Source organism: Pezoporus flaviventris, unplaced genomic scaffold (genome assembly GCF_033815535.1).
Source record: "Pezoporus flaviventris isolate CSIRO_AGI_PZ_B2104156 unplaced genomic scaffold, CSIRO_AGI_Pfla_v1 ptg000031l, whole genome shotgun sequence".
In the NCBI taxonomy this organism is placed as follows: domain Eukaryota; kingdom Metazoa; phylum Chordata; class Aves; order Psittaciformes; family Psittacidae; genus Pezoporus; species Pezoporus flaviventris.
Genome location: NW_026892579.1, coordinates 40,797,900 through 40,818,160, shown reverse-complemented (window position 1 = coordinate 40,818,160; position 20,261 = coordinate 40,797,900). Strand labels below are relative to the sequence as shown.

At 44.0% G+C, this 20,261-nt stretch overlaps 1 protein-coding gene across 1 annotated transcript; it reads right to left on the bottom strand.

Annotated features, from left to right (window-relative positions):
- Window positions 1-876: 876 nt before the first annotated feature.
- On the bottom strand, window positions 877-18,744 carry ATP6V1C2 (ATPase H+ transporting V1 subunit C2). The gene is made up of 12 exons (XM_061460805.1): window positions 18,403-18,744; window positions 16,895-16,962; window positions 12,961-13,046; window positions 8,191-8,285; window positions 7,414-7,505; window positions 5,163-5,261; window positions 4,474-4,542; window positions 3,452-3,544; window positions 2,948-3,041; window positions 2,543-2,640; window positions 2,010-2,139; window positions 877-1,251 (listed from the first exon to the last, which is right to left on the bottom strand). The coding sequence occupies exons 1-12, from the start codon at window positions 18,529-18,531 to the stop codon at window positions 1,156-1,158; spliced, it is 1,149 nt and encodes a 382-aa protein (XP_061316789.1). The 5' UTR covers window positions 18,532-18,744; the 3' UTR covers window positions 877-1,155.
- Window positions 18,745-20,261: the final 1,517 nt, after the last annotated feature.

The window sequence follows — 20,261 nt, the reverse complement described above, 5'->3', positions numbered from 1 at the left end:
TTAAATGCTCTTTAGTCTTCCTCTTCTTTCTCAGGGGCTTTCTCTTTGTGCCAGACTTGGTGAGATCTTTAACACAATGGAAGCAGGGTGGCTGCTGCAGTGGGAGATGCAGGGAGCTGTTGGCCTTTCCTCAGGATTGGAGGTGAAGCTAATCTCCATTTTAGGACATAAGATAACATTTTAGGGCAAGGTGCTAACAAAAACACCATAGTGCTCTCTCCAGCAAGTTGGGTAATGGTAGTACTCTTCATTTCCCCTCTGACATTGCTCTGATTTGAAATCCCTATTTCCTTGGAAGGCGAATCGGGACTGAGCATGGCAATGGTTGCTGCTGCTTTTTAAATACAAATACTATTTTATTTTGTTGCTCTCCATGTCTTGTGTCTAGTGAAGTGACCCTCATATGATCAGTTTAGAATTATGGAATTGTTTCTGAGTAAGGAATGAAAGAGCTGAAAGTTTACCCTCCTTTCAAGGAAATAATTTAATGTGGATATTTATTGTGTAGTGTCTGTAAGAGATGGCCCTGAAAGGAGAGCTCCCTCCTGATGAAAGGCAGTGTAAGACTCACCGGTGGCCAACAGTAATTTTCTGGATTCAGTGCAGGAAATGTGCTCATCCCAGCACATGAGTTCTAACTAAAAGGTCCTGGCAAAAACTAAACTGAGGAGTACTTGGGACTAGAAGTCATTCTACAGTAAGTTCCACAGCAATTCTGAGGCTCTCTTTTCTTAAGCTTTTATTTTTGAAAAAATTAAACTTTGAGGTTTGCTCTGATGCTTTTTAGGTTTTCTGTTTTTTTTTGTTGTGTTTTTTTTAAGTTTGCTTTCTTAGAAGATAAGGACTGTATACACCTGGTAGATCCATTAGCCACCACACTTTTTAAATTGCTTTATTTCAAGTCCAGTAGATATACCATCTTTGTAACTTACCAAAAATAATAAATACTACTATAGTACCTCCTGCCTCTGAAATATGTTTTTGTAAAACTACGAGATGTTCATATTTAAGTCACCGTAGAAGTTACTGCAAAAGGTGGGAAGATCTTATGCAATTATCCTGTTACAGCATCTGCATTTGAATTTCAGTAGCTAAGGATTGTTTTACAGCAACATTAGGGTTGAAAATTAATAGACGAAGCTTGAGCCAATTTCTTTAGCTGCTGTCAAGAAGACTGAGGTCCACTTTAAAGTAGACATAAGGATAGTATTCTTGGTTACTCAGTTGTAAACCAGGGATGTCCATGCCAGGCTGCAAAAGGAAGCAATGTGATTTAGCTGCAGAAACAAGCTTGCACAGTTCCAAGCTACAATGATTTGCTTTTATGCCCTTTTCCACAGGTGGAATGGAGTTTTACATTTGCTGTGCTAAAAGTGGGGAATTTGCCACTGAGAATCTGGGGGTTGTTTGGTGGTTTTGGGCTGCCTAATGAAGGTTAGCATTGAGAAGTCAGGCTTGGTTGCAGCTTTATGAGCATGTGTAGTAGCACTGTTGCGTGCTTCAGCTCTAGAGCAACCCAGTTCTTTCTCCTCCCTTCCTGCACTGCGAATCCTGCACTTGCTGGTTTTAGGCTGTTCTAATGCCTAGTGGTGTATCCTGAATTGACTGTACAGTCAAGTTATGGAAAGGGAGAAAGTGAGTGCTGCTGAAGGTTTAAACTGAGGTATTTGATCAATGACAGCCTTTTTCAGGGGATAGAGGTGTCACAGCCCCAGTATTTGGTTCTGGATTAATTTTCTTGCTTTGTGTTGATCTGAACATAATTAAGCAGATCTATTTCAGTCCAGTGGCTATAAACATCAGATGCTTCAACAGAAAATGTAAGCAATCTATGCATTTCTGTTGTAATCTGAGCCTGTTACTCTAATCTAATCTGTAACCATCTGTATCCAGCAGCACTGCAGGGTGCGCGGAGATGTGTTCCCTAGCACCTGGGCAACGGAAGTATTCATCTGGCTAAACTGGCGCAAGCTACAGCATGTGCACTTGAAGTCCAAATACATACATACATCCATTATACTTGCTGCTGCAACTTCATCCAGGTGTTTGAAGACCACATTCAGGACATCTCTCAGCCGTTTTACAGACTTCCTGTTTGGCTGCAGCAGCATTGCTTGGAAATTCACAGGGAGGCCATACCTTGGAACATATCAACATATGTGATCATCTCTTGGGCAGAGGCACACCTTTCTGCTCCTTCCCTTCTCCCCCCTCGGCCTCCTGGCATGCTAGCTGATGTTGCACTGCAGAAACAACCTCAGTGGTGGTGTTTTGCCTCTACCTGAAAGCATTTCCTTTTTGATGCCAAAACTCAACTAAACAGTGTCTTTCTGGTTTCCACTTCCTTGAAACTGCCCCCGCAGAACTGTTTTTTATCAACTTTGAACGTCACCTTTTTTGTGGTCATCTGTCGTCTCCTGTGAACCCCTGGCACAAGGTGTGTAAGGGATGTTCCCTCCCACAAAGACCTACCCCAGGAAGAGAGCTGTATGTTTTGACTTCTACAGGAATCTCTGCCAGCACTGCGTGTTTTCCTACTTACCTCAGGACAGATTCAACGAAAACCCTCAAGGCTTTCACATGGATCCAGGCTACAAATGCTTCGCTGAAGTTCACTTTCAGCCAGCGCAACAATGGGCCCTATGAGAACAGATACAACAGCGTTGTGATCCCCTTGCTCTGTGAAGCAACTCCATAGCTAATCCCACTTCAGCCATCATGGGCTGCTGAGATAATTGTCAGGTGGCTTGTTAGTGGTTTCCAGTTTATCAGAACCTTGGGTGACCTCAGGAAAAGCATGCTATCTGTCCTGTGCCTCAGTCATATGGACTAAATGGAGCTCCCAGGAGTCTGCTGGAACCATAAAGCCATTTCTGAGTGAGGTGCTTAGGCATGCCAGTAGCAAAGGATGTCGTTACGTGGGCCACCAAGTTGATGTGCTACTTACATATTGTTGTTTCTTATCAGAAGCTAATTTCATCAGCTCTTCCTTTTCACATTTCAGTTCCTTCTCATCAAAATAAAATTCTCGAACCATGAACCTATAATCAAATGACATTCGCTCTCACAAGCCATAGCCCAAGCAATATGCACACTCACCTAGAGAAGCAAGTACAGGGTGTTTCAAAGTTGCTAGCCATTTAACGAGTTAAAGTGGGTGGAGGGTAGGAGTTGAAGTCACTCCAAGAAAGCAAGCTTCCTGCTGTCTTAGCATGAGAGCAGGAAGGACAATTCCAGGATCTGTAGTTTGGTACTTAAAGAACAGGGTCAGTGATTCTGCTGCCACAGCCCCTTCCCACCCTGCCTTCTCAGAGGCTTTAGGGCCGGAGCAGCCCGACCAGTGAAGAAGTCCCAAACCCAGTGGTGATTTCGGTAAACTGCACACAGAGCAATCTTACCCTTACCACCTGTCTGCTGCAGCCTGCCCTGCCTAGCAATCAGTGCTTCTTACCTGTTTTCCCTGGCTTTGGCCTTGAAGTCATCCATCACTTTTTTAAATAGGGTCACCGTGAAGAGTCCTCCCTCTGCATCCTCAGCAATCATTCTGCAGGAGGGAAATCACTGTTGTGGTTTGATACAGCAAATCCCCTGCGCCTCTTTACCTTCCTATTTCAGAGTTTTTTTCATTTATGCTGCTGAACACCACCCTGCTTTTCAAGAACTGATCTGAACAAAATAGGAAACAAAAACTTCATTAGCACTGGCCACGCCACCTCCAATGTAAAACTCCCATGAGTTAAGTTCGTGAACCCATCGCAGAACACACACATTCTGCCTGCCTGATTTTTTTGTGCTTCCTGGTAACATTCGCCATTTCCCATGTATTTGCGTTTTTGAGACAGGCAGTAACAAACACCTTTCTTCTTTCTCTGTGCTTTGCGCCTCTTCTATTTCAGATAACAGCACTGTCACCTCTTGTTCCCCTGGATTGGACCTCATGGTCTGTGTGAGCTGAGCAGTGGAATATTTAATTCCTAGGAAGGATTTTTTTACTCCAGGTGAAAGGAAAAGTTTATGCAAATGACAGTACACTGAATTATCCTGTTCTACAGCAGGAAACAATTAAAGATGCAAAGATAGTGTTTGATCTTTGTGAAAAGTACTTTCCGTAAGGTTGTATGTGATTGCATATGTCTGAATTATGCCTGGATTACTGTAACAAATTGTTTGGCAATTCTACACAAAAAACAAAAGGCCCTGGTCGAAAGTAGAAAGAACAAGATAATGGGAAAAGGGAACAATAAACTAATTGTAAACAAAACATGGATGATTTTTTTTTTTCTTTCATCTGCACTTCACTTCAACAGAGTAATTTCAGATTCCAACTGAGAATGAGATTGGGTAAATCTCTATGTTCAAATGGAGCCCATGCATTAGACAAATGATTCCTTCCAGGATCCAGCAATGTGAGGGGCTGAAATATGGCAGAGATTTCTGAAACCAACAGGGACTGTAACTTGGAATTTCACTTACTTGGTGGAGCGAGGTACTACCATATCGGAGAGGGATTCATAGGTCTTCTGCCACTGTACGTAGCTTGACCTTTGAGCAACACAAAACAAAGCATGGAAAACACATACCATATTATGGCAAGCAAAGGTATTGATAAATATAGTTAATTAAGCTAATGTTTTAGAATAGAAATGTTGGAGCTCTTCATGCTGGGTTATGTGATTAAGATACATTAAGCCTCTCCTATCCTTTCCTCTCCTAGTCATGAACTAGAGAGATATTTCCTTCTGCGCTGCACCCCAGTTGTCACTTTGGCTCTTGGCATGAGGAAGGGCCTGAAGCAAGAAGCTGATGGTGGGAAGAACGTAGCTTTTGGCACATACTTCCAGGCTGCCACACAACGTCCTTTGCTCCAGGACACCCCTACAAGCCTCCTACCAGGAGGCTGTTTGGGAACCCACTGCGTAACCATTAAAAACCTACATCCCGATTCTGTCCTGCTGTGAGTTTGGAGACATCTTTGCCTCTTTCTTTTGTGCCAGCACTACGCTTAGCAGAAACCATTCTTTCCCCTTTGCTAACAGCTCTACCTCTGCCCCAGCCAGAGTGCTGATGACCTGCCTCAACCTGATCCAGTATCGCCTGGATCCGGTGCTTTGGCCTGAAACTCAACACCACATCGAGCACATACGAGCGCACTATTGCCTTACTTTGGCACCACGACGAGCAGCGTGATAAGATACTCGGAGTTCAGAACAAAGTCTTCTTTATGCACAATGTCTGCTAGGGTCCGAGTCAGCAGATTTCCCCTATGGCGAAGAAGACAAATAAAAAATAACACTAGCAGGAGCCCAGCAGCAGCATAGTGGAGGCACTGAGCTGTGGGTGTAGTTGATAATACCATATATCAGGGTTGTTGCAGTAGTAATCCTGCTCAGTACAAGAGGAACCGCAGGTTCAGACCCCTGGTGCGTGTGCTTGGCTGAGGAGCCACTGGCGCGAGGCTACCATCTGCGGGTTTATGACTGAACGCCTCTAAGACAGAATCCCACCTAGACGCTTGATGTTGTGCTGTTGTGTCATCAGTCATTCGAGATTGACCCAGGAGATGACAGTCTTGTTCAGAATGTGTGTGTGTTAAAGCCCTTCCTGAATCTTCATTAGCGAAGACAGGCCTTCCTCATAGGAGAAGGAAAACTCCTATCTTCAAACCCGGTCTGATGGAGCTCGTCTAGCCTCGTAAGGTCTTCCATCGAAGAGAAGGACACTCTAACCAAACCTACGACCTGTGGACTTTGCTGTCACCATCCTAGCTAACTAGGCCATGGCAGTTAAACCTCAGGTGTAAAGGGTGGGGCCAGTTCTGCGCACGCTGCCCTCACCCAAAAAATCCACTGCGCAGGCTGGAAGGGCTCACTCTCACTTGTCTGTATGGGCGGGCGAGGGTCTAAACGGCAGGTGACAGCTTCCCATCTAAACAGCATGGGAAGCTGCAGATCCAACCTTGCATGTGAACAGACCAGCGCATGGGTCCCTCGAGATTGCTCAAGAGTTGACAGTCTTGGTCAGACACTTCCTGATTGCCTAAGCAGCCTTTTTTCCAACCAGATTTGCATATCCCACATGCCCTTGGTCATTGTGCTTGTAGTAAGCGTGGGTAAAGCCTGTCCCGAATCTTCGCTCGCGAAGCCAAGCCATCAATCAACCATATCAAGGTTGAAGAAGGCCAGGAAGAAAGTGTCTACACTTCTAAAATGGCCATTTAGTTATTTTTACTGCAACTAGAAAGAATAAAAAGGCAACTAATACTAATGACAGAATATTGGTGACTAGCACTAAGATAGTTTATGCCCTTTAGGTGAAATGACACCATTCTGCTACTATTGTTTCTACAGTAAGGGTGCAGCTGCTTGGGAAGTGCACATCTGAAGTTACCAGTCTGCTCCCAGTCACTGCTGCGTCTTACAGGAGGCACCTTCTTTCCCTCTGTGACCACACTTCAGTCAGGGTAAGCAATGGACCTAAGCCATCAAACCCTGGCAAACCTGCATTGCTGTGGACAAGCATGCAGAGATACCTCCCTCCAGGTGAAGGACAGAGGGAGCAGCAGTCTCATGCAAGGTGGGACCTGCAGGAGGGGGTCTCTTCAGAGTCTAAGCCCACCTGATCACATGAAGTCCTACCAGTGCTGCACACCTAGGATGTGTCAGTGGCTGGGGCTGGCTAGGCATGGCTGGCAGGCACTCCTTCCAAGTGCCAGGGAGGGAAGCCATGAGGAGTGAAGAAGGACCAAACCCACTAGGTTTGGGTTTGAGGTTTTCTGTGCCAGTCTAAATATTAATTAATTAATTAATTATACCAAGCTGGAAGCACAGGCCAGTGGTGCGTGCTGGTGGTGGTGAGGCATGCACACAGGAACTCAGCAGAGAGAGAAGACGCAACTGTGATACAGTTCTGTTGACCCTCATGGGCACTGCAGTCCTATGTTGAGCAGGTCTCCCTGAAGGACAGCAGTTCCTGCAGTGCCAGGAAGGTGAGGACCTGTGTCCAAGGAGCCTGAGTAGAAAGCAGTGGCAGATACGAGCATGTGTTGAGCGAGGGCTTGCTCAGCATCATCTAAATTGCTTTAAATTTACTACTTCCTGGAATTTACTATTCTCCCTAGTGATACCCTGAAAAAAAAAAACTCCAGGTATCAGCACTGCCATAGGTAAAGACCATAAACATTTGAAGACAGGAGAGAGAGCATTTGGAAAGCTCTGATAGGGCATTACCTGGACCAACAGAATGAAACTAAAATATAAGTGTGTGTGCTGCTGGTGAGGGATAGGAACAAGCAAGACAGAGAACGGCTCTCAGCAGCACACACATGGTCCATTGCACAGAAGTGGGTGTGAGCATGCACTGTTCTCAGTTCAGACATGCAGTGTTCCATATGCAAACACCATGTGCTGTACTTACACAGTTTTTTTCTCCAGGCTCTGCAAATTTCCTTTAATGTTGTTGTATGCGGCTGATCGGGTCTTTAGGTCTGCTTCTATCTGTGTCACTTGCTAAAACAAAGTAAAGAGAGAGTCAACTCAGTGCTCAAGGCATTGTCCTTGCCCACTCCTGCTCCCTCTGCGCTTCAACACAAGGACATGGCTGTCAGCCCCACATAAACGCGCCTCATTGTGGCCAGGGGGGAGCTGGTGTCAGAGGTCCCCTGTGGCAAAGCCCTCTGCAGAAAGCCGGGTTCAGTTAGCTGTTGCCCTGTGTGCTACAGCTGTACCTAAGGAGCAAGTTCACGGTTTTGTTTCTTACCTATATTGAACAACACATCGCTCCTTCGTGAACGGACTGATAGTGTAAATCATTCAACCAGCCTGCAGCACGTCTCTAATGCCAGGCCAACAATCTCACAAAAGAACTCCAAAATGGAGAATAACATGGCAGAAGATAAAAACAATAAAATGTTATAACGGAGGGGATTAAAGTGCAGAAAGTGTGTCAATGTACTCTAGTAAATCTGATAAAGTGCCATATGCTTATAGATGAGATAGGTGTAAATATACATACCATTATAATTACAGTATAAATTACAATAATATCAACTGCTTCAGTGCAGGCTTCTGAGCCTGTTCCTGCCCAAACCAAAGGCAAAGCTCTCACTGACTGCCCTGAGAGAAGGGACCAGAAACTGCCAAAAGACATGCTTACCCATGCTGATATCTTCTTAAAAACTGGAGTACAATTTACCTTTGCTAATGCTTCTGATATATTCTTCAGCGGCTGCTTTATGGGGTATTTGGCCATGTCCCACTCAAACCGTGTCAGGTAGCTAATTAGGTCAACTGAAAATGCAAAGAGATGCATGAAAGCAGATCACTTACCAGATGGCAGATCAAAGTTTGGGTAGAAGTCCCCAGCTATAGCCTAAGCACAGCTTTGATTAACATTAGAGATGGGAGTGAACCAGAAGCCCACCTCTGAGTCCTCACATAAATTTGACCCAGATCAAATCTTCACAGATCATACATCAGATCTAATAATCTTTCCAAACATCCCTGAACTTAGAAGTTGAACCAGAAATCTTTTCTTCATCACACCTAACAGTAGAGAACAAGTGTTACTGTAAAATTGGCTGTATCAGCAGGACACAGCAATGTGCAGCCATTCTTCTTCACAGGAGAAACAGCCTCATGTAACCTCAATCTAGATTATTGCAATATGCCTGAATTTAATCCTGGCAAGGGCTATCAGAAAAATATTTTGTGCCCAAGACCAGCAATAATACTCCAGGTTGGTGAGAGTTCGATCAAAGGTATTAAGAGCGTAGCTGCTGCCACTTCTCTGTGATTCAGTCAAGCACTCCCTAGAAATCAAATTCAGGTGTGACAAGAAATTCCTCATTAGTTTTGCACACAGAGCTCACCATCTCACACAAAGCTGTATAGTATTTCTCTAAATGGATAAATCCAGTCACAACATCCAACTCAGAAACTCACAGCAAGGCCCTGTGCATGCAGTCCCCCAAAACAAGGCACCCTCAGACCCTGGGAGCCATGGCTTCTTCCCAGAATTGAGGGGAAATGACACATCATGACACCCAGCTCTCAGAAGAGGATCATGGTGTTTCACTTTGAACACCAAGCTTCCTTAACGTGAAAAAATATTAAGGCTTGGTACATTATGGTACCAAATAAGGAATTCTTCTCTAGCAGCTCATGAAATCAGAGAGCTCTTTACCTGAGTCCTGAGAGTCTTTGGGATGCCAAACACACCCCTACATAGTGTTCTTGGTCCGCTTTATGGGATGGGAAAAAGCCACACATCCTGCCACAACAAGCACAGGGGCAGGTTACAGAGTCCAGAGTAAGGCAGTAGGCAAAGAGGCCAGAGGAAATGTCACCTAGAGGGTGGGCTTCCTTCCACACCAGGAGGGCAAACATGGAGAATGCTCTGGGGAAATGGGGAACAAAACAAGCTTAAGGCACCAAGTAAAAGGAGGGGCATACTGATGCTCATTGCTCTTTGCTGCCTTGTCCGGAGTTAATTTAGTCCCACATCAAGGTTTGAGCAGTTTCTTGTGGGATGGATTTTGAGGGTGTGGGGAAAACTTTATGAACCAAGATGCATGAGGAATGTGAAAAGTTGTGTAACTGCCATACTGAAAGGCTGAGGTTACTACCCTGTCTCATGTGATACTGAATACCTTTGGCAGGAGAGCACTATCCTTTCCATGGGCTTCTCTCACCCCACAACAGAGTCAGTTTACCCTATTAGATTTCCAAAGCACGGAAAGTCTTATGCTAGGAGGAAATAGGCTTCTTAGGAGGGGATAAACTGCCTGGGAGGCAGAGACTACTGGTACAATAGTGCTCTTCCCCTCCTTCTAAAACTACAGCTGTGTAAACCTCAGCTACATCAAGGGGTAGGGAGGTGACAGGAGACATAAGGCAAAGATCTAGCCCTTCCTGTTAATGTGGGATTGGGAATAAGCAATTTCTCCTGCACAGGGAGGGTGTGGGAAGGGGGCATGACTGCAGCAGGCAGGAAGAGCTATCACGAAGCCCCTGTGCATGTGGTTCTCTGGCAGAGCTTACTCATGGTCTCTGGGCAAAAGGCAGGGAGGTAAAAAAAATACTTGAGCCACAAAGTTCACAGAACATTTCCAGCACAGGGTATGTGACACAAGGATTTCATCCTGCTGCCTCTCTTCTAGGCTTTCTTGCTTAGGCTTTGCTGAATTGGATAAGAATGAAAACTGCAAAGAACATGGTATTACAGGGCTGAGTGGAGGAACAGTGTATTCACAGGTTCTTTAAAGACAGACACTGACCTATTTATAGCTGAGGAGATATGAAAGTTCCGTGAAGACCTACACATGCCCTTTCTATCCTTGCATTCCTTGAATCTCAGCAGAATTTAAATGTTAGACAGTTAAGCACGAGTTCTCAGCCTGCTTTACAAGTTTACTCCTGAGCAGTGTGCTGGCTCTGGTGAAGTTCAGTTCAGCAGGCTCATCTTGGGGATGGCACAAACCTCTGTGAACACACTGGCAGAGCTGAGCTTAAAATGCCACACAGTCCAAGCACTCTGATGCTCCTGGAATGACACCAGTCACATACGGAACCTGTCAAGTCACACCTAGAAGACTTCACATAGTTACCCATACAGGGGAGATGCTTCCTAGCTGCCCCAGTGCCTCCACAGCTTCCCAGAAACCCCACAGCATGAATCTCTGATAAGTCTAATTTACTCATCCAGCTCTAAGAGGCAATGTTAAACACATTCCCTTCAAAACAATTACTCAAAATTGTTATGCTTCCCATTTTGCTTTGTTTTGAGCTCATTGTAAAGAATGGAGTTATTTCACCACTTACCAAGTCTTAAAAATCCTTTGGGTTTAACATTACTATAAATGGAAGATAATTTGATGCAAATCTTTGAAGAAAATCTTTACCTACATTTCACAATTTTTATTGTCATGAGCAAGAAAGCATTTCCTGCTGTGGTGATATACTAAAATTCCCTTTATTACACAAACACACATAAGAGAGACATCTCCACACAGCTGCTTCTGACCATTGCCCACTGGAAAGTAGGGGGGGTGTTCACTTAAAGTGCTGTATTTTCTCGTACTTCGAATTTTTCTTCACACAAATCTAACCAAACCATTGTTAGACACACGGCCACCATCTTCATCAGGCCCTGGACCAAACTGTTGTCAGGATTACATACAACTGAGCTAAAATCAGAAAACTTGTATAGGGTGACTTAAACCAAAGTTTGAGTTGGAACAGTGTAATAGTCTGAACCAGGACTATGCAGCATGAAGTCATGTCTTATAGTTCTGTTTCTGATTTCATGACCTTGAGGAAGTCTTCAACTTTAGGGTCCTTTTGCTGACCAGAAAGGGGAGGAGGAAGAATTCATACAGCAAAGTTGCTGTTGTTGATAAAGAATGACACTGGAGTATTTTAGAGGAGTCCCCATATAATAAAGTTGACTCAATTTTTTAAGATAATAGTAATAATAGATAACCTTGGAAAAGTTAATGGCTCAGTTTAGTATGAGTTGTTTGAATGACCAAATCCAGATAGAATACAGAAATTAGTAACATACAAATAATTTTCATATCCTTCTATGCAGAGTTAATAGGGAAAGAAACTGGTGTAAAAAGAGGAAACAAAGGAAATAAGCGAAACCTGTTGTTTCTCAAGTCATAGGGATATCGTGATCAAGCTACGAGGTTGTTACTTGAGAAATCCATCGTAACCTGATCACTGTATCTCTACAACCAGACCAAGACTTTTCTCTAGCACTAGTACACACAGATGCATGCTTGTAACAACACAGCAATCATCAATCCTCAACATACTTTTGAGGCATTTCATTTTATCCTTTAGTCCTGAAACACAGTAAGTGAGATTATCATATTTGGCAAAGAGTTGCACTCATCAAATGTCAGTCTTATGTCATACGAGGAGGAGATTTCTAACAGAACTTCCTCCCCATCATTTACTCATATGGGTCTGAAGTACAACACTGGAGACAGTCAAAGGGAGATGGAGTGTGCATTCTTAGCTCATGTAAAAGCATCACTCTACAGGCCTGTTATTAGCACCTGTAACAAATGCAATTTTGTACTTTTCCAGGATAGCTGGGGCGGAATTTGCTCTGAAACATACTCGTTGTCTAATTGAGTGTGGTGAGGTCTAGCAACTGTCAATTTCTCAATGTTAATTTTGTCCATGACACAGGTTCTCTTTATGGCCTTGAGTACCATACTAGATAACAAGCAGGGAAAATTACTTCATGGAGGTTATAAAAACACTGCACTGACTACTTAGAGATGATGTAGGGGGGCATACTGGAAGGTAATAGGCTCCCACAGCCCTTTGGCATGTCAGAAGTGCCCCTGCTGTCACTGCCTGCTCTTCTCTGCCACACTACCGCAGGCAGCAAGGACAGGACTACACTGAAGGACATTTCCTCCTAAGAGGAGTAGCACCTGTATGTCCTGCCAGCCTCTAGCACAACCTTGTGAGTGCAGCCCCAGCTCCATCTTTTGGATCTGTTGCCCCACAGCCAGCTGTGATGTCAGAAATCCACGGTCAACAACATGACCTATCCCAGCACTGCAGGAGGGAAGGCAAATCGCTGCCAGACCACTGACAGATGTCGTGCAGCCATACAAAATGAGATTTAGCTGCCTGTAAGAGATCAAGCCCATACAGGGCACAGGAAGCTGCTAGGTCATTTTAGAAGTGCAGAAAGATGTCTCCTGCTTTCCTCTTCACTCCTCAGCTCTGGTGTTAGGAATCGGTTCAGTACCAGTGCTGAACACTGCCCTGGAAGCAAAATTGGTGCCGGATAGAGCTTCTGCTACCTTTGAGAAAAATAGGAGGGCGAGATGTGTTCTTTAAAAATGTTGCAGTGGTTGTCCTTTCTAAGGTGTGTGTGTTTGAATGCCACATGTTCATTTTCTGAAGCAAACAAAAAAACCATATTCACAGAACCTACCTCCATTGGCCAGAAGATTTTCCTGCACTTTATCTTTTGAGTCCTCCATAACTTCTCCTATGTACTGGACTATTTTCTTTATTACGCTGACATGTAAAAAGAGAAGATTTGTTAGTGAAGAAATGATTATAAAAAAGGTTGCCACAATGATCTGATAAACATGGAGATGTCCAAACAAAACACTTCTAAAGCAAGGCAGGTTAATTTGAAATTCAAATTAAGATAAACCATCTATAGCATATTGCAGAACTAAATGCCTTATTTCTAAATACACTGATCTCTGCAAACAAACAGGCAGTATCATTTCCACTATGCTCTAAATTTCCAGAAGATCAAGATTCAGTCTTCTGTACACTCATGATATTCAGCAGAAACCAGAAAGGAAGAAACCCACCTTTAAAGTGCCAAAGGTGATGGAGGAACAAGAGGCAACATACAGGCAACATACAGGCTGAATATCTGTTCTGTGGGACGCTAAATAAACCCCTAGGACTTGCTGAGATAAGGTTCTTACAAAGTACTCTGGAAAATTACAGTGTTCCCTTGACGGACAGCGAGAAGTTCCTTCTTACTCCTCTTCTTTAGGGGACTCTTCCTCTCTTTATCATGGTAGACAAGACACTCCTTTAAGGTGTGGGAGAATTAGATTCAAAACCTCCTTCTGCCTGATTCAGAGCAGTGATTTGAACAGAGTCCCTCGCTGTGAGCAGTCTGCAGGGACAGTGAAGGGTCCACATCAAGCTTCCCCATCAGCTGTGGTCTTGCCAAGCACTTCTGCAATATTCAGCTTGCAGACACAGCTGGTTTTTGGCTCCTTCACAATGTTCAGGAAGCCAAAGGAACTTGGAACAAGACAGGACTCCAGCCCAGTTGGTAAAATCAGTATAGCAGGAGGATAAAGACATTACAGAGAAAGTAGCCAAAAAAAGGGGTACAACCCAGCAGCTTTTCCCAGGGAGCTGAACTGCTTTCATTACTGTGGAGTGCAGCTGGTGGCTAACCTGATAGCTGGGAGACAGTTAGCTCTGGTCTCTCTCCACAAGTATAAATAGTGGGACAGGTATGTGCTCTCATGCACCTGACAGTCACAGCTGCCCAGGCTAGGTCCCTGCAGCAGGGCACAGCCAGAATGTATGTATACACTGGGACAGAGAAACATTCTCCAGTCCTGGCTTAATTTCTGTGCCTTGCATGCCATGAAATGTAAGTGGGATTCACTCATCCAATACATTCCTCACACAAAGACAGAACACACACACTGTGCACCACTGATGTCTGAGGCAAGTGAGAGGAATCAGATCTCTGTAGAAGCCCCATCACCTACTGTGACATCCACCAGCAAGCAGCTTTCACATCCAGCCCTTAAACCTCTGCCCTTAAATGAGACCTTGAGCAAATATCATCCTCAAATAATGCATTATAAAGGGAAAGGGTTTCAGCTAAACTGCCTTGAGAAGTAGTAATAAAAACCTGTAAAGAGAATAACTCCATTTAGCCTATTATTATGGCTTGGAAGACTCGCATATTTTGCTTTTGGAATTGCTGCAATCCCATTACTTTAAAAAATGAAAAATAAAAAAGGAAAAAAGAAAAAGGTCTAACACTCTTTAAATGTTAACTGTGGGTTAAAAGTTGCCACCAGCTAGGCCTTCAAAATACTGCAGGGAGCAGAAGCCCTGCAATCTGATGCTGCTGCAGAATGTTCCACCAACCAAGCATCCAGGAGAACCCCCGGGCTAAGGGTGACTGAGGGGACTGTCAGCTTCAGAGAGCTCCACATTGCCACAGGGAGACATGGAAAAACACTCTGCCTCCCTGCGTAAATAAATAATAAAAGTATGTGGAAACAATAGATCCTGCAAACTCCTGCCCCTTCTCTGCTGTCCTGGCAGGAGGCAGCGCTGACAGGTTTGCACTGCCTGGCTTTATGGGCAGCTGTGTTTATCCAGCAACAGTTTAGCAGGTAGCTCTTTCAGAGGAACAGGAACATAAATGCTACAGTCATTTGAATAGGCTTGTAGCCCTCTGGATGCCATTCAAGCGCTTGGCATTTTAACCCCTGAATCACTGTTTAGGCTCATAGCCCTGGGCATTTATTTAACACAAAATGCTTTTTATGTCCTTGTGGGACATGGCAGAGTAGTGTTGGTTATTCTCTGTTATTACTCTAATGAATTTTTCTTATTTTCCTACACATTCTTCTTATTTCTAAAACCTTTTGATTCTTCTTGGTTACCCAGCTTAACAGGCAAACAAGACAAATAGGAAAGGTCCTCAAATCAGCAGGTTAAGGGCAGGGGCCTCACTGACCCCTTTACTTGTGGCTATAGTAGGAGTTGTTACTGGCATTAAAAGGACAACTTGTGGAGTAAAGTGGCATTGAGCTGTACCATGTTGTCAAGACATAGGTAACTAAAGGAGCCAGACAGCCTAGGGAGCTCATACTGACATTTCACTTAAAACTACCCCCTGTGATCTTACACAGATACTACAGTCAGCCTTTCAGAAGTCCTAATTCTTCAGAAAGCTGGGGATTAGTTAAGTCCTTCTGAAAATCAGTTCTGTGTGATTTTTGGCAGTCCTCAAACCCAGATCCTACAGTTGCTTGCCCATCTGTTGCCCTGAGTAGAGACATGTTCTGTCAGAACAGATAGGGTGCACTCTGGCGTTGTCTCTCCCCAAATTTGCCCCCATTCCTGCTTCATGAAGAATCTCTGCAGTATGAACCAGAGGCCTGAACATGCTTATAAATAATTTGTGGCAGGTTTTTTGCAGGATCACAATGGAAAAGGGGTTTGGGGTTGGTATTTTTGATGAATTAAATTGCTCTGTCCTGCTACAAATCCTGAAAAATGGTTTAGTTTTAGGTAGCCCTCTGAGGAGCAGGGAGTTGAACTCTATGATCCTTATGAGTCCCTTCTAATTCAAGATATGAGTCGTATTCTTAAAAGTTCAATGTTGTATACAACCCAGAAGGATTAAATGTGATCATCCTAATACTAGTAAAGTAAAAAATCCTTTGGAGAAATGTATTCTAGCAGACTTACTTTTACCCAAACTGCCTAGCACAGATGTAAGCAGTTTCTATCAGTGTGTGTTTGCAACTGCCAGAGAAAAGCTATGAAAGTATCTAGCATACATAGACAAGCAAATCCTTATCGCTCATGGCTGGGGGAAAAAGGCAAAAAGCCCCAGAACTAACATGCCTGTTATCAAGACCCAGAACTCCCAGCAGCTTATACTTTCATTGCCTGAACAACAAGTCTACTTTGTGCCAGGTCTTACAACCTGAGATTTTCTCAGCCTGATGTACTATTCTTTGAACACCCAGGTCAGTTTGGCCCAAAAGGCAAATTGGGCAATGAGCCACAATGAGATCACGTGAGTCTTTGCATAAATAAGTTTGATATAATGAGAGTCAACATTCTGGTTTTCAAGAAGTTTAAAAGCCTAAGAGGGAAGAGGTCCAGATTTCATTTAGAACAACTTACTCTTCAGAACTCCTGTATTTGGTTGAAAAGGGCAGAAGGCTCAACAGAGCTAGTCTTGTGAAATAAGGTCAGGGAAGGCTTCATATTCTCTAAATGCTGTTTTATTAATTTAAGTTTATGGATGGGGTGTTCTTAAAAATGTTCTTAAAAAATAAATAAAGAACCCTCATAAGAAGTTTCCTTTTGAGAAACACCTTCCCTCACACTGCCACTCAAACAGATTGCTGTGCAGACAAAACTATCACAGACTTAATTCAGCTAAATTTTAAGGAATTATCATTCTTTCTGATATGACAACCAACAAAAGGGTTAAAGTCGATCCACTTTAGTCCAGGTGTAGTTCAGATTGAACTGAGTCAGACTGAGGTGAACACAAGGACATACTGTCCCATAAAAACAACGTCTGTTTCTCATTTGTAGGTAGTAAATAAGATCTATTTTACCTTTCAGCAAAGCTATCAAGTTTTCCCAACTCATCTGACAGACCAACAAGTGCATCCAGTGTCCCCACCTGTGCAAAAGATAAGAAGTAGGTGAAAGATGCACAAGTCTGCCTAACGCTTCTGTTAGCAGTCTTAGGGACACCAACTTGTGTGAATTCAACAGTTGGGCAGAACCTTATTTACTTGGTGGAAAATAGTAGCAATTCTTTTACCGAGACCTACTGGAAACCTTTTCCAGTAAAGGAAAAAAAGTATGTGTAGTCTCTGGAGCATACATCAGTGTCTTCCTTCCTGTTTTCATTTCTGTATCATCGAATTGCATACTCTACTCTTCAACCTGATAAAATAGTGACTAGAAATGCACACCATATACATACAAACAAATCAGACGTACCAAGAGAAATGAGGAAAGGAGCACTTATTCAAAAGGGGGTCTCTGCATTCTTTGCTACTACCAAATAGCAAGACTCTCATAAAGCCTTTTCCTCCAATATCAACATCTGCTTTTTGTATGACTCTGTTACAGTCATAGTCCCATGCTTATGGTATTGTAGTATATTGCTAAACCTTTCTCTTACAATGTTGCCAGCTCAACACCATGAAGGGTCAAGCTGAAGAAGAGACAAATTTTACATAGAAAAATTAGCAGAATATTAATGTGCTTTAACATTAACAGACTCACATCAATCTGAGTAAGGCCCATAGGTGGTAAAAATCACATGAACCTCAGGGGCACATGCAAAAAGCAACATTCCCAGACTGTCAGTAATTACTTAAGCACAGGCTCCCCTTTTACTTGCATCCTTATGTAATTGGAATAGCTCAAGTTATAACTGTTAACAATCTTTTTGGATTAAAGCCAGATTTTGGATGCAGTAAGTGTAGCTTTGTTAAGTGATTGGTGATGATAAATCCCCAAGGAACCAAGTTCCTGTGTAGCTCCATTGACTTTAATGCAGTATATTTAGATTTTTTCATAGCCAAAAGTGAAATAAAAATAAGGTTCAGATCGTATAAAATAGGATTAAATAATGCAAAGATATTAATAATGCATTAATAGTCTTCCTATTTATATGCTGATATGAAGCTGGATAATGTAGCTGAACAAACACACACATCCATTTCCCAAGGAGTAATGTGCATTATAGCACTGTTTTCTGTCAGTAGTCTTACTAGCATGGTTCTAGGTACTTGGCTACTCCCTTTGCAGTAGCGATTCAAGATGTACAATGCTGTATGACTTGCACAACCAGGAGCAAATGGCACCTCGAATACAGAAGTTTAGTTATTTGACTCATCTCACTTTCGCTCCTCATATGTACGTATATCTTTCCAACGTGAAGGTCACAAGGACACTGACTTCTTTTCTTTCTGATCAATTCTCAGTTGACTGACCACAACTCATTCCCCAAATGCAATCTTCTGCTCTCAGCATATTAACCCAACTGATAAATCCCACATTTAACCCAAATTTATTTAGCCACGGTTAAAACCGCTTCCTCATTTACCTTTAAGTCCGGAATATGGAATTTGCTGTTGCTGGACAGGTTGGATTTAGACGTCACCGTGTTCATCCTCTCCCATGCCTGCAGATTTGTTTTATCTCCCGGGGCAGAAATTAGCCAGAACTCCGACATGATCTAGTATTTTCCCTTCAGTCCCAGTTGCTGTAAAAACACAAAACAGGTAAGTGGTTAAAAAGAGCCCCACACTAAACAGGCTCTTCCCTAAGAACAGAAAGGGTTAGGATGGATCTCTGATTATTTTTCCAGAAACAGCAGGAGAGTGAGTCAGTCCTGTGCCTCAGGCTGACATGGAACATGAACTTCTCCAGAATGTCACAGAGTGTGGTTCCTCCTTTCTCAGGGTTGTTACATCCAGTTTCTGAATGAAAAAACAAACTTTTCTCCTCCCCTTTTCCTTCCCAGGCTGTTCCATTCTCCTCGCCCTGTTATGTGCAGTCCCCCTGTGGAGTTCAGAGACTTCACTAAACACCCCAAACATGATTGTTTCTGCTTGATAAATATTCTTTCAAATTTTTGGACACTGCTATGAAAAAGTGAAAGCAAGGTGTGCAAAGACCTCTGCCGAACACATAGGCTGCAAAAGATCCTCCTAGCAAGATGAAATACTGCTTTCCCATGTGTTTTAATTCCCAGACTGGATAGCAAGGAGCGGCAGGAAGGCAGGTCGCAGTGTACAGAGGCGGTATCAGCACAAGGTAGGCAATACAGAGAATCCTCGGAGGACAACTAAACCGGTGTTAACAGAGGAGATCAGGACAGGACAGCGAGGCGCAGAGCCACACTGGAATCTCCCGCTGCTCTGGGACGCTCTGCCGCGACTTGGCACCCTCTGCTCTCAGGTGCGACGGACAGAAGCGAAGATGCGGCACCGGCCTCCCGCGCACCCGGCTATGCCCGGGACCGGAGCAGCGCCGAGGGGCGCGGTGCGAGGCTGCCCCCCTCCCCGAGCCCTGCCGGCGGTGGGGGGAATGCTGCCGGGGGGGGGGGGGGGGGCTCTGCCCGCTGCCTCACCTGCGCGGCACCCGGCGCCGTCCCGCTGCTGCCAGCCCGGTGGTGGCGGCTCCCGGCGGAGCGGCACGGACATGCTCGGTGAGGCGGGATGGGGCGGGGCGGGGCGGAGCGGAGAGCGAGGTGGGCAGCCGCTGGATCGACGCTGAAGTGAGGTGAGGGTGTGCAAGCTCCGTTTCCGCGCGGAGAGGGCAGGGGCACCAGGTGAGACCAGCCCCCAGCAGCCGGGAACGGCTCCAAATCCCGCTGCTTCTCATCTCTTGCAGCTTCCCACCTTTTTGCTTCTAAACTCGCATTAAAAAAAAACAAACAAAAAAACCAAACAAACAAAAAAAAAAACAAAAAAAAAACAAACCAACAAAAGGCAGAGTCCATTGGTTTTATTTAACGCTGATCTCCTTTAGCAAGTCTGAAGGTTTTGGAGTAAAGAAACTTTTAGGAGATCCTCCATTTTGGGACTTACCTACTTTATTTAACAAACACTCAAGCTGTGCAGGAGTCTGTCTGCAAGGTAGTGATTCTTCCTCCCCCGTGGATGCTTATTCCGTGGTAGAATATAGCTGTGGATTTTAGTCCTTACTAAGTCGTGAGTTTGCCTTCTGTCGCCTTTAAGCTTGGCTAAGATACTGGGAGTATTTCACAGGTCAGGTGGAGTAAGTAACGTTCTCCAGAACGTGCAGGCAGTTCTCATTTTCCACCTGATTTAGTCACTATGCTGTCATACAGCAGTAGGGCAATCTCTTCACTACTGCTGTTTTATTTTTGTCCATGTTTCTGCATATCAAGTGGAAATGAAGCCCCACAGGAAATTAAACAGAAGGATGCTTTTGCGT

Bases quoted from the DNA above. Each gene is read 5' to 3' on its own strand.
- ATP6V1C2 (XM_061460805.1), bottom strand. From the start codon at position 18,531: ATGTCGGAGTTCTGGCTAATTTCTGCCCCGGGAGATAAAACAAATCTG. The intron at 2,140-2,542 runs GTAAGTAGGAAA...ATATGTTCCAAG, and splicing joins TTCGTTGAATCTGTCCTGAG to GTATGGCCTCCCTGTGAATT. The intron at 1,252-2,009 runs GTATGTATGTAT...TTCCTTTTGCAG, and splicing joins CAGCAGCAAGTATAATGGAT to CCTGGCATGGACATCCCTGG.